The following is an 11,390-nucleotide window of genomic DNA, read 5'->3' as shown; positions in this document are numbered from 1 at the left end:
ATATGTAACACCTTAGCTTAGAGGAAGTACAGTTCAGCGTTCTCAAAACACATGGAGGTCCAACGGTTTTACTATTCTCCCACAGCAACTGTGGTTGTGAAAAATGCAGTCCCGCTATCACTTCCTTGTGCAGAAAATCCAAGCCGCAGCCAAACCCCTCCCAATAGCAGTAGTCTGACTCAGAAAGCTGGTTCTTCCAAGCCTGGGGCGGGTCCTCCAGAGCACCGAGACGGCAGGGCAGAGCGCCCGCTGCCTTTGTATTCAGCCATGGAGTCGCTCAGGAAGTGACGATTGCTCGCGCATGCGTACTGAGAGGCAGCTCCTTTACGTCATCGCGGGCGCGACGCCCCGTGGGCCAGCTTGTGCTTTGGTCTGGCAGGAGTGGTGGCGGCGAAAGCGGCCGGGAAGATGCCAGTGGCGGTGATGGCAGACAACGCCTTCAGTTTCAAAAAGCTGTTGGATCAGTGCGAGAATCAGGAGCTTGAGGTAGCGCGGCAAGGTGGGGTGATCGGGTGGGCGCCGTCTCCAGGGTAACGGGCCAGGCCGCGGCCTGCTAGGAGCACAGTCCGGGTTCATCCAGCCCCAGTTCCTGTCTGTAGTAGTCAGGAGACGCTTCCATTTATAATGTTAAGATAAAAAGTTTACTTAAATAGGCTGGGTGCCGTGGCACAGGAATCCCGTGGGCACACTTGAGGAAGGAGGATTGCCGGTAAATTCGAAGCCAGTTTGGGCTACGAAAAATCAAAATCAAAAACAACAAAAACAAAAAAACAGAAAGAAAAAAGAAACGGGGGAGGGTCGGAGGGGCGGGGCCGGGGCCTCACCGACTAAAGGAGACAGCAGCAGTTTGTCGATGAGCATTTAGCAGACCTTGCTGAATGAATAAAGACAGAGGAGAGACAGGCCTCTGTAACTACCCGTTGGTAGTCTTCTGTTTTACACTTACTTAGATAGCCTTTTAAAATAACGGGCAGAGAAAAGGTGCATTACGAACCTGTTGGAAGTATTTCTTACCTTTTTTTTTTTTTTTTTAAATTTGAGATCTTCCTAGGTAATGTCACTTAAGTATCTGTGAATATGGAAAGAAACCGATACCCCAGTGGTGATAAGTGACAGCTCACAACAGATCTAAACTCAGATTTTAATCTTTGATACTAGCCTGAGCATTTTTCTGCATCTGTAGTAATGCTGGGACACTTTACTTTTTAAGTTTTAATTTTCTCTTTTCTGAAAGCTTATTGGGAAATGAGGTCTCCCCCCCTTGTTTTGTCTCTGTAGGCTCCTGGAGGAATCGCCACACCGCCAGTATACGGTCAGCTTCTAGCTTTGTATTTGCTCCAGAATGACATGTAAGTAGTGCCTTTTACCTGAAACGAAGAGCAGCAGCTTCCTTGAGATGATGCAGAAGTACATGCAGCAGATAGGTGTCTTTTTACCATAAACCTCTTGTTTCTGCTTCCTGTTTAGTCACAAGAATAACTAAGCTCGATTTTGTTGTTGCTGTGTATGTTTTACATACACATAAAAAACATGGTGAATTCTTGTGAGAAACTAGCATAAAGAACCAATGGAGTCTAAAAAAAAAAATCATGTGTCTTTTAACTTATATTTACTCAGAGGCTGGGTGGTGGTGGTGCACCCCTTTAATCCCCATACTTGGGAGCCAGAGGCAGGCTGATCTCTGAGCTTGAAATCAGCCTGGTCTACAGATCCAGCTCCAGTACAGCCATGTCTTTATAGAGAAACCCTGTCTCAAAAAGACAAGTAAAAACAAAGCAAATTTATATGTACTCAGTAGAGGAAAAGAAGCTGGAGCTGGACAGGAACTCTGGGAAAGCCAGGAGGTAGTGGACATGTTTGACTTAGTCTTCCTGAGTGGGAAACAGAAGCAGGAGAGGGCTAGAAAATAGAGGCCTGGTGCAGTTCCAAACCCATTGGATATTTTTACAGAAACTAAACTGAGTTTCTTCATTATACATATATGTTACTTCTGTTTTGTGATCATGTATCTTATGATTGTACCAACCCCATAAGCTTTGTACTCACTAGGAGAATGGCTCTAAATTATAACAGCATGGTGTACATGTATATTGTGAGGGACACTCAGAGCCTTGAAATGGACACATTGTTTGTATCTGGGTGATTGTATGTAAGTCTGTGGTTTAAGATCTGAATTGTTAAAGAAATTCAGCAAGAAAAAAAAAGAAAAAGAAAAAAAAATAAGAAAGAGAGAAGAGAAATACTACCCTGAAAAAGTTTTTCATGTCCTTTTTTTCTGGAAAACTGCTTTTCCTCAACAAATTCATATAAAACTGAGTTGTGCCGTCACCTGTTTTGGTGGGTGTTCTCCCATGTGTTTACATTAGGACCTGTCATTCTATGTATTGACTGAGATAACTTGTTTGTAACTGACCTTTGTATAAATTAGGAATAATGCAAGATATCTGTGGAAGAGGATACCACCTGCTATAAAGTCTGTAAGTACTCTTGCAGTGTCCCCTGTTGCTTTTAGAATACTGACATTTACGTAAATGACAGCCTCCAATTTCTCTTTCCCATATATATGACAAGTTCCAAACCTTTAGGTTTCTCCAATGGGATGGGTCAGAAATCTTGTTCATGTACTGATGGTTTCACGAGGCCTCCTGTACTGGTGTGGACTAGCAAGTTCACAGCTGACCAGTTAGGTTCGGTGGGTGGGGGTGGGGGTGGGGGCGACTGAGGAATTTTGATTTGCTCTAATGATAGCTATTTGTAAAGTGGCATTGTTTACATGGATATTTGCTGCGTTAAGATCACTCTGTTAATTAGATTTCTTACTTGGGATGGAGATGAAATGAAATAACCTGTGAAAAGTGTCTTTCCAGGTAGAATGGAAGTGAGACTTATTTCACTTTACTTCCTTCCATTCTGTTCATAAGAATGAGACAGGAGACGGGCTGCACACGATGAGATTAGAAAGTGTTGGCATAACTGCTCACGACGTTTTAGAATCAGGCAGAGCCAACCTTTGGACATTGCAAGATGGTGTTATCATCTGCAAAGTTCATAGTCTACAACTAGGCATGAGAGCTACCAAAAAGAAAAGGTTTCACACTTTATTCTTGGCCCTGTGGCTTGCAGGCTATACACACCTATTAGAAATGTAATTTCATCTCCTAAAATGAATAGAGTGTATTTTAATGATACAGCTAACAAATTTTGTCATTTCTGATATATTTTTTGAAGATACAGTCATTACTACAGAGCGAATACCTTCAAAGTCAACAATTTTTATTGCAGGCAAATTCTGAACTTGGGGGAATTTGGTCAGTAGGACAGCGAATCTGGCAAAGAGATTTCCCTGGGATCTATACGACCATCAACGCCCACCAGTGGTCAGAGACCGTGCAGCCAATCATGGAAGCCCTTAGAGGTAGCGTTTTCTTGTGGTTAAGTCCTGTTGCACTAAGGCTGTCCTTGGAACACTGCAGTGCTGTTCTGTGTCAGTGTGCACTGTGGAAGTGGACAGTTCTGATTTGGTGACTACCTTTCAGACTTGAGCTAGATCTGTGCTAATGTGATTCTTTCATTACTGGGAGCAGAGGGTATCACAGTAGATTCCAGATTGCAGTTATCTCATTGGCAGTATCTTTTTTTATCCTCTTTGTCGGTACTTTTGTGGCAACAGAAAGTTTGTGACAGAATCTCACTGTGTAGTCCTACTGTCCTTTCCTTCTTGGGTTACTGATGTGTATCACACATGTGGCCTTGCTGCCAACATGAAACCAGGCAATAATCAAAAGTAGCAACTAGACTTTGGATTTTGTCAGCCTTGGCCTTTGATAGCTGTCATGTCCCCTCTATATATAGTGTAAAAGAAGCCGTCACAGAGCCTAGTGGCTCAGTTGTGTTTTCAGTTTCTCTGTAAGGTTAGAGGCTGGCATGGTGTGGCACTGACACATGATAGCTCTGTCCCTGCTGCCTTCCTTTCTCATGTTGCCATGCCTTCGGTCTTTTCTGGGTCACTCAGGTTCTTTTTATTGTGCAGGGGATCCAATCCAGGCAAGCAGCATTGGCTCCTCTGGGGTGAACTCACTGATATTTCTGAGCCACCCAGCATGGGAGCTAGGAACCAGATTCCGGTCCTGTAAGAGCAGAATGCATACACACTCTTTCTGGCCCCACCACACACATTCATACAGTGAGCCCTCTTACATTGTTCAGTTCTTCCTATCACCTCAATTCTGTAGTCACCGTCTGCCTTTAATGGGTATTCAGTTGGTGGGCAGGTCCTCCTCAGCATGGTAAGGAGCTCTTAGCAGCAGTACCTGGATCACCATTCATCACAACTGTGTAAACAGAAATAGCTGCTTTGGATAAACATGAGCAGAATTTCAGGGTAGATGGGCTGGGGAGGGGGAGGATGGAATGAGGTCATGTGAATGTCCTGGGACAGCTTGAAAGCTAGTCTAGAAAACGTCACTGAGAGGAGTCACTTGTCAGGCAGCCCTGCTTATACACATAAAGGCAGGATGTGGGGAACGGCTTGACGCAGGGGTGTAGGTGTTCAGGGGGAGTACAGATATCTTCCAGAACAAAGTATCTGCTGGCTGAAGGTTCAGGGGACAGGTCACTATGACTCCACTTATGATTCACTTGTCCTAATCTAAGTTGGTACTCTCCACCGAGGGTACCCAAGGTCTATGACTATCCACAAGACCTGTGACTACTTGTTCTTATTCAGGCTGGTAAATTTCCACCAAAGCTGCCTGTTTATAATATCTTATAGCTATCTGTTTCAGTGTTTTTCCACAGAGACCCAAGATTTTGTGTTAGCAGGCTGACTTAGGGCTATTGCTGATTTTAGGCCTTCAGTGTATAAGTAAGACTGCCCCTGACAGTCACTGGAAGGTAGATTGACAGGATTGGGTTCATCCTGGTAAGTACAGTGGTTAAGACGCAGGGTGCCTTTTCCAGGTGTTGAACTACAAGCTCATTGGCAGGATATGGGTAGGCGCTCCCAACTCAGCCATATGTGTATTTCTTATGTGTATTTTATTCTTTCTAGCACCACCTTGTACCTGTGAAATTCAGAGTTGTTTCCAACCCACAGACACCCATAGTGTCTAGTGTAGCATGCTGGAGCTTGATCTCTGGAGCCAGGCTTTTGAGTTTTCATTCTGGCTCATCTACCTGCTGGCCTTCATTTTCTTGTTATAAGACAGAATTGAAGAGGTGACTTGTAAACACTGGCCGGGCCTGAGACGCTGTTCTGTTCATGAAGATTTTCTTGAGATGGAAATGATACCCATCCCTAAATGGCACAGACACCTTTTTCTCTGTAAAATGCCAGCCTGGGAAGGGCAGTCTTAGAACAGATTGGAATTTTTGAAGTTTTGCTTCTTAGTGTATGATAAACTTGCCAGTTAAGAACCACAGTCTCGCCTCTTAAAGGTTCCACAGTGTCCCCAAAGCTGAGGACCAAGAGTTGAGACAAACCTGTAGGGGCAGAGTGTATTCAAACAATAGCACCTACAGTTCTGTGGGAGCCAGTCAGTTCTACTAGGAAATCAGACATCTTGGCTGAAGAGCCTGATAGGAGAGTTGTTTGTTACAGAAAGGGCTGGCAAAGCACTTAGGGAGTACTTGTTCAAGCAACCACACTTCACACAAAGCCTGAGGGATGGGATGAGGGCCTGTAGAACCGGACTGATCACAGAGCTGTGGAGGGATGGCAGCTAGAGCAAGTTGGGGAGCAAGGGTGCAAGGGCGTGGCTGCTGATTGTCACTAGAACACAGACTGTCCATCAGCGCCCATTGTCGGCCTGCTTCTGTCTGTTAGACCTCTCCTGCCTCTCCACAACCTGCTGCTCTTCTCTTCTATTCACCTTTGCCTCCAGTCTGTTACCTACTCCAAAAAAATGTGACCAAAATACTTGAATAAGAAAGTGATTTTAGATGGTTGGAGGTTTGCCACATGTGTATATGTTCCTGCCATTGCTATCTTCTTTTCCACTGAATGTCTGTCATAAGGAAATCCCTGTACCTCTGAGACATTCTCTTTTAGAGAGAGGCTGGAGATTGGTAGACTTAAGCAAGGGGCAGTGGTGGCATTGGACTTGTGGAAAATGAGGGAATGCAACATAGTATAAGCATGTTGTTCATGTGTGTGACTGCACATACCATGGTGTGCATGCAGGGATCAGAGGGTTGTCTCCTTTCATCTTTACATGGGCACTGGGGACAAATTCAGGTCTTCAAGCTTGGTAGCAGGCACCTGTATCCACTGAGTCATTTTCAGGGCCATTGTATCTGTTTGAGACCTGTGAGAAAGCCTATGGCTATGGTCATGCCCCATTTGGTTCCAGCGGTACTGTCAATAAGTCCGTGTTCACAGTAGTACTACTGCAAGGGCCGTGCTTCAGACCATCAAACAGTGGGGCCAAGAGCTCAAGAGTGGAATGTGAGGAGTAGTCTGCTGAGGAACTGGACTAGTCAGGAGCAACAGGTGTCTGGAGGGACCTGCACTGGTTGGTTGAGAGTACAGAGGGGAGTTTCAGTGTGGTAAAGGCTTGAGTTTTACACGTCCAGCCCTCCACTGTAGACTATAAAATCTGAGTATTTCTTAACCAGGTTGGCCACCTTCTGGAGGAGTCCATGTATTACCAAAGGGCACTGACTGGGAAGGCTGGCTGTGTTGGATAGGGCAGTTTTCTCATCCTGGGATTTTCTCAGTGTAGTTGTTTGAGCTTGGGGACATGTGGAAGGCTGTTTGCAGGGAGAGTTCTGTGCTGGGGCCTGGCAGCACCTTCTCTTGAGAGTCACACCTTCAGGCTTGGGGCTCAGGATCCTGACCTCGTGCACACTGGGAAGTTAGGTGCAGGTGCTAGGGTAAGGTGTGTGCACCTGCCCCAAGGGAGTCCTTTATTGGAGACCCTCCCAAAAGGGTGTCGGTGGTGTCAGCCTTCTAGTGTTTGCAAGAGAGATAGAGCAAAGGAAATTTAAAATGCTCATACCTTAAATTCATGAACATTTGCTTTCCTACTACTGGGGTCTTATGGGCGTTGTTTGCCATGTCTGTAGCTTTTGTTCCCGAGAAGTCTGTGTGAGGAATGTGCAGTCATAACTTCCGGGCATGCAGTGTCTGCTTGGCTGGGTCTAGTCTTGCCTGTAAATAAAACCTGGCTGATGGAGCTGTGTTTTAAGAGTCCTCTTGGTTCCTTTTGCCAACCCTCCCTTCCCACAATAGATGCAACGAGGAGGCGCGCCTTTGCCCTGGTCTCTCAAGCTTATACCTCCATCATCGCAGATGACTTTGCAGCCTTTGTTGGGCTTCCCGTGGAAGAGGCTGTGAAAGGTACTTGGAGCTTGCTGGTGGTTACTATAGGGGAACAGACGTCATATAAGCCATAGGGTCACTGTAACTCTGGAGCTCTAGAGCAAGAATGATTTTGCACATTAGGTGGTGGGTTTGTTTAGGAAGTGATACAAAGCACACCTCACATAGCACCTCTGTGTAGCACCTGTAACCATGCACAGGAGTATGCCTGTAGCATCTGTGTGGAATCTGCGCAGCTGCTTAAGAAAGCACTTCTCAACTGACCCAGTTACCCAGGTTAAGAAACCCTTACCTACTCAAACAACTCTTAACCCAGTGGTAGAACACTGCATGTACTTGGTTACATTGTTTTACAATGATTGACATTCTTGATTCTCCAACCCCGAGAGTGTCATTCTTATTCTTAAGTTTCCAGAGTCTGAACAGTTTCAGGCTCACGGGACAGCAGTGCTAGAGGTGGTATGGGTGGCAGTGTTCTATTTTGTGGGTATTTGGTTTTGGGATGGGACATTAAACCCAGGGTCTCATGCATCTGTTGCCATGATTATTAATAGAATGCTTCGAAGGCCATCATAGAAGTGTCTGTCTGGAATTAGACTGCTTAGGTACTACTACAGAAGACCAAGCATGTCAAGCCCCAGAAGGCTTTTGGTATATTTCAGAATATTAAAAGTACGTTATCTGGAGTAACCTCCTAGTAAATACACAACACCTGAGTATGGTGAGAGGGTGGCAGGGCTGGGTCATGCAGGCCCGCACTTGTGCCCTTCTCCCATCTCTGTGTGAACTCTGTGTTTTCAGGTGTGTTGGAACAAGGATGGCAGGCCGACTCCACCACAAGAATGGTTCTTCCCAGGAAGCCAGGTAGGTGGGACCTCAGACACGTGACACAGAAGCATTGAACAGTTGACATGAGAGCAGAGTGGCATTGAAGGTCACCTACATGAGACTCCTATGACTGACTGGATTAGTCGCTTAGCTCTCCTTTTAGGTTGGTCCCCTGCTCTGTCCCTTCATCTCACCCTCAGGAGACAGCCATGTTTATTCTTGTGGGTGCTGCTTCCTCCTGGATACAGGAGTGTCCTCTCTGCAGTCTTCAGAGCCAGGTGTCCTGCCCTTATCACGATCAATCCTCCTGTGTCAGCCCCACTTCCCTTCGCCTGCTCTGGGCACCTGCTGTTTAGACAGATGTCCGTGCTCAGCCCACAGTTGAAGCTCATAAGGAAGACTGAACAGACAGCGTGTAAAGAGGGGCGCATTCTTATCTCCATTGAGAACCAAGTGTTTGTTGGGGGGTGAGGCACTACGGCCTTGGCATGGCTTCTCTAAATGGTGTGTAACTGTCTTTCTCTTTTTTTTGTTTTTTGGTTTTTTTTGTTTGTTTGTTTTTTTTTGTTTTTTTTTGTTTGTTTTTTGTTTAGCCTCAGGAGCCCTGGATGTTTCCTTGAACAGGTTTATTCCCTTATCAGGTACATGTTTTTATGTGGACATTTTAAGTGTTGCATTGTCTGCTGATCTATTTTCTGTAATATGTAGTAATACACATGGCTACAAGCGGGCGCCCCTGTAGCTTAGCTGGAGTGGTGGCACCTGATGCTCAGCTACAGAGCCTACCTGTCTTTACTTGAGAGCCTCTGGGTTCTGGACTGTATTCCGAAGGCTCCCACATCCTAGCATGCCCAAACAAGCATTCCTGTGTAAATCTCTGAGGTCTTTGCTGCTGTCGCTTGTTGACAGTGCAGTGTTCTGGTTGGACCAGGCACGTGACATGCACTTCAGAACTGTTCTTTACCCAAGTCCTCCAAGTAGGGGCTGTCCAAGCAGAGCTGGGGTCTGAAGAGATGCTGCACACCAGACGTGTTTGAGTCTTTACATAGCCTGCTGCAGAATCAGCAGCTATCCTGACGTGTGTTCGTGTCCATCTGACACAGCCAGGCTGCTAAAATGGAGACTTTGTGTCTGCTCTTCAGAACTGTCTAGGCCTCTGGCAGGCATGATTTTTGTGTGGAACCAGGTAGCAGTAAGAAAGTTAAAGCCCTCCTCAGGCTGGTGGCAGGATAGGAGCTCTGTCACACAGCAGCTCATTTAAAGTGTCTGTTCCTCTTTATCATGCAGAACCTGCCCCGGTTCCACCAATCCCCAACGAGCAGCAGCTCGCCAGGCTCACCGATTACGTGGCTTTTCTGGAAAACTGATTGACCACTCTGGGTTCAAGATCCACCTTCAGTCCCTGTCACTGACAGACACGGAGTTTTATTCTGAGTTGGGAACAGGGTGAGCGCCTCTGTGTCCTTTGGGTGTGATAAAATGCACAGAGAAGATGAAGTGCATTGTACAGTTTCTCCTCAGACACTTTTGAATGTCCTTGGAGCAGTTTTCATTTGTATTGATCACTTTGGCTGGAGCCATCAGTATTATACATCGAGTTTCTGTCACGGACTGGACTCTGAACACAAGCAAGTAGCAGAGAGGGTGCTGTGCATATACCGCACTCCTGCGAGCCACCGGCCTCCAGCTGAAGTGATGTGCTTGGGATGTGAGGAGGGCTGTCTCGGCCGCTGCCCTGCCCGTGTTGTCACTCATGCTCTGGAGAACGTGCTCTTCTTCCCATCCCAGAACTTGGGATCAGTGCTGTAGAAGAAGGAGGAGCTGGGTGGTGGCGTGCCATCTCCTGGACGGCAATGTCAATGCCACACTTGTTTTCCCAGTGTGTGCGAGCATCCATTGCATGAGACAGACAGCGTGCAGGGAGAACTCAACATAGGTGTTCCTGGGAAACTCCAAGTTCTGATGCCTCCTTTCAGAAGACGGGAAGGAGCGTGGGGTGCAGTGTGTGCTGAAGGAAGCTCCTGAGCTGAGGGATGGCCTGCAGCCCTCCTGCTGCGCATCCAGATCCTCTGTAGAAATGCTGAATGCGTCTATTTTTGTTCTTGTATGGCAGCCCTTGAAGATTTGAGGTGGTTAATGTATCTTCAGGTTAAAACGGCCCTGGTTCATTTATTCTGCATTTGTTCAATAAATATTTAATTGAATTCGTAAGCTGTTTGATCGAAAGCTTGTTCTAGAAATTTCATATCTTGGTCTTAACTGTGGGCACATTGTAAGTTTGTCCTTTTCTCAAAAATACTTTAAGTTTTAAAACTTTTTTTCTTTTTTATTATTTGGGAATTTTATACATGCCTATAACGTGTTTAGATCAAATTCACCCTCCTTTTCCTCTGACCCCTCCCCTAGAATTTATTTAAAAAACAAAACTCTCTCACCTATGACCTTATGGTGAGTTACCTAATTCCTGTTTTCATTGATTTTTATTGGCTCTTTTAAAAATCATCTTTGGAAATATAATTTTAAAAAATCATTTGGAAATATTTTTAAATTAGCATTTTACTTACTCCTGGGAAATCCTGTTAAGATGTCTAACAGGTGAGGAAATGAAGCCTCAGAAGTCAAAGTGTAATAAGGGTAGTAACGCCAGCAGTGGTGCTGCCAGGCCACCGTCTAAGGGGAGTGGATGGCTCCTGTTTCTAATAGCTCATTGGAATGGAGCCAGCTGTGTCCTGTCTGGGTTAGTGACCTAAGGATGGAGTGAGGTGATCTTGTGCTGAGTGAGCATGGTGTGAGTGTGAGGTTAACGAGGCAGAGGGGTTTCAGCTGCACATGCCCTTGCCTGGGGAGAGGTCCTGAACTGCTACAGGGTTAAGAGTTATGTCAGGTGAGTTGATATGACTGCCTTGCTAGTGGTTTAATAGCACCTGGGGCTGGAAGTGTAATCTGGGCTCCACAGGACATGGCAGCCCCACTTTTCCATCTCTGTCTCCTCAGCACACAGCTTCTCTCCCAGGCTCAGGCAGATTCCCATTTGGAATCTGCAGCTCTTGGTGGACCTATCATGGTCTTTTGTCAGTTATAGCTGCTGCTTCAGCACCAGCCCAACATCTCCTTCATTCTGGAGTCTCCGTTGTAACTGAGGCTGCCCTCTCACAGCTATAGGTGGTGGCTTCTCAGGGCCTCTCCACGTCTACCACAGGGTGCCTGACCTCAGCTGTTCTTCCTGACTCCCTCAGTCTTT

At 46.1% G+C, this 11,390-nt stretch overlaps 1 protein-coding gene across 1 annotated transcript; it reads left to right on the top strand.

Annotated features, from left to right (window-relative positions):
- The first annotated feature begins 323 nt into the window (after nucleotides 1-323).
- Cops8 (COP9 signalosome subunit 8) lies at nucleotides 324-10,360 on the top strand. The gene is made up of 8 exons (XM_034521759.2): nucleotides 324-486; nucleotides 1,279-1,349; nucleotides 2,429-2,477; nucleotides 3,283-3,415; nucleotides 7,232-7,339; nucleotides 8,123-8,185; nucleotides 8,743-8,790; nucleotides 9,437-10,360. Exons 1-8 carry the CDS (start codon nucleotides 409-411, stop codon nucleotides 9,514-9,516), a joined length of 630 nt encoding a protein of 209 aa, XP_034377650.1. The 5' UTR covers nucleotides 324-408; the 3' UTR covers nucleotides 9,517-10,360.
- Nucleotides 10,361-11,390: the final 1,030 nt, after the last annotated feature.

This window comes from Arvicanthis niloticus, chromosome 17 (genome assembly GCF_011762505.2).
Source record: "Arvicanthis niloticus isolate mArvNil1 chromosome 17, mArvNil1.pat.X, whole genome shotgun sequence".
In the NCBI taxonomy this organism is placed as follows: domain Eukaryota; kingdom Metazoa; phylum Chordata; class Mammalia; order Rodentia; family Muridae; genus Arvicanthis; species Arvicanthis niloticus.
The sequence above is the reverse complement of the archived record's forward strand: the minus strand, read 5'-3'. Positions and strand labels throughout refer to the sequence as shown.

Coding starts and splice junctions, on each gene's coding strand:
- Cops8 (XM_034521759.2), top strand. CDS start 409: ATGCCAGTGGCGGTGATGGCAGACAACGCCTTCAGTTTCAAAAAGCTG. Junction 2,478..3,282: donor TACCACCTGCTATAAAGTCT/GTAAGTACTCTT, acceptor TTTTTATTGCAG/GCAAATTCTGAACTTGGGGG. Junction 8,791..9,436: donor CAGGTTTATTCCCTTATCAG/GTACATGTTTTT, acceptor TTTATCATGCAG/AACCTGCCCCGGTTCCACCA.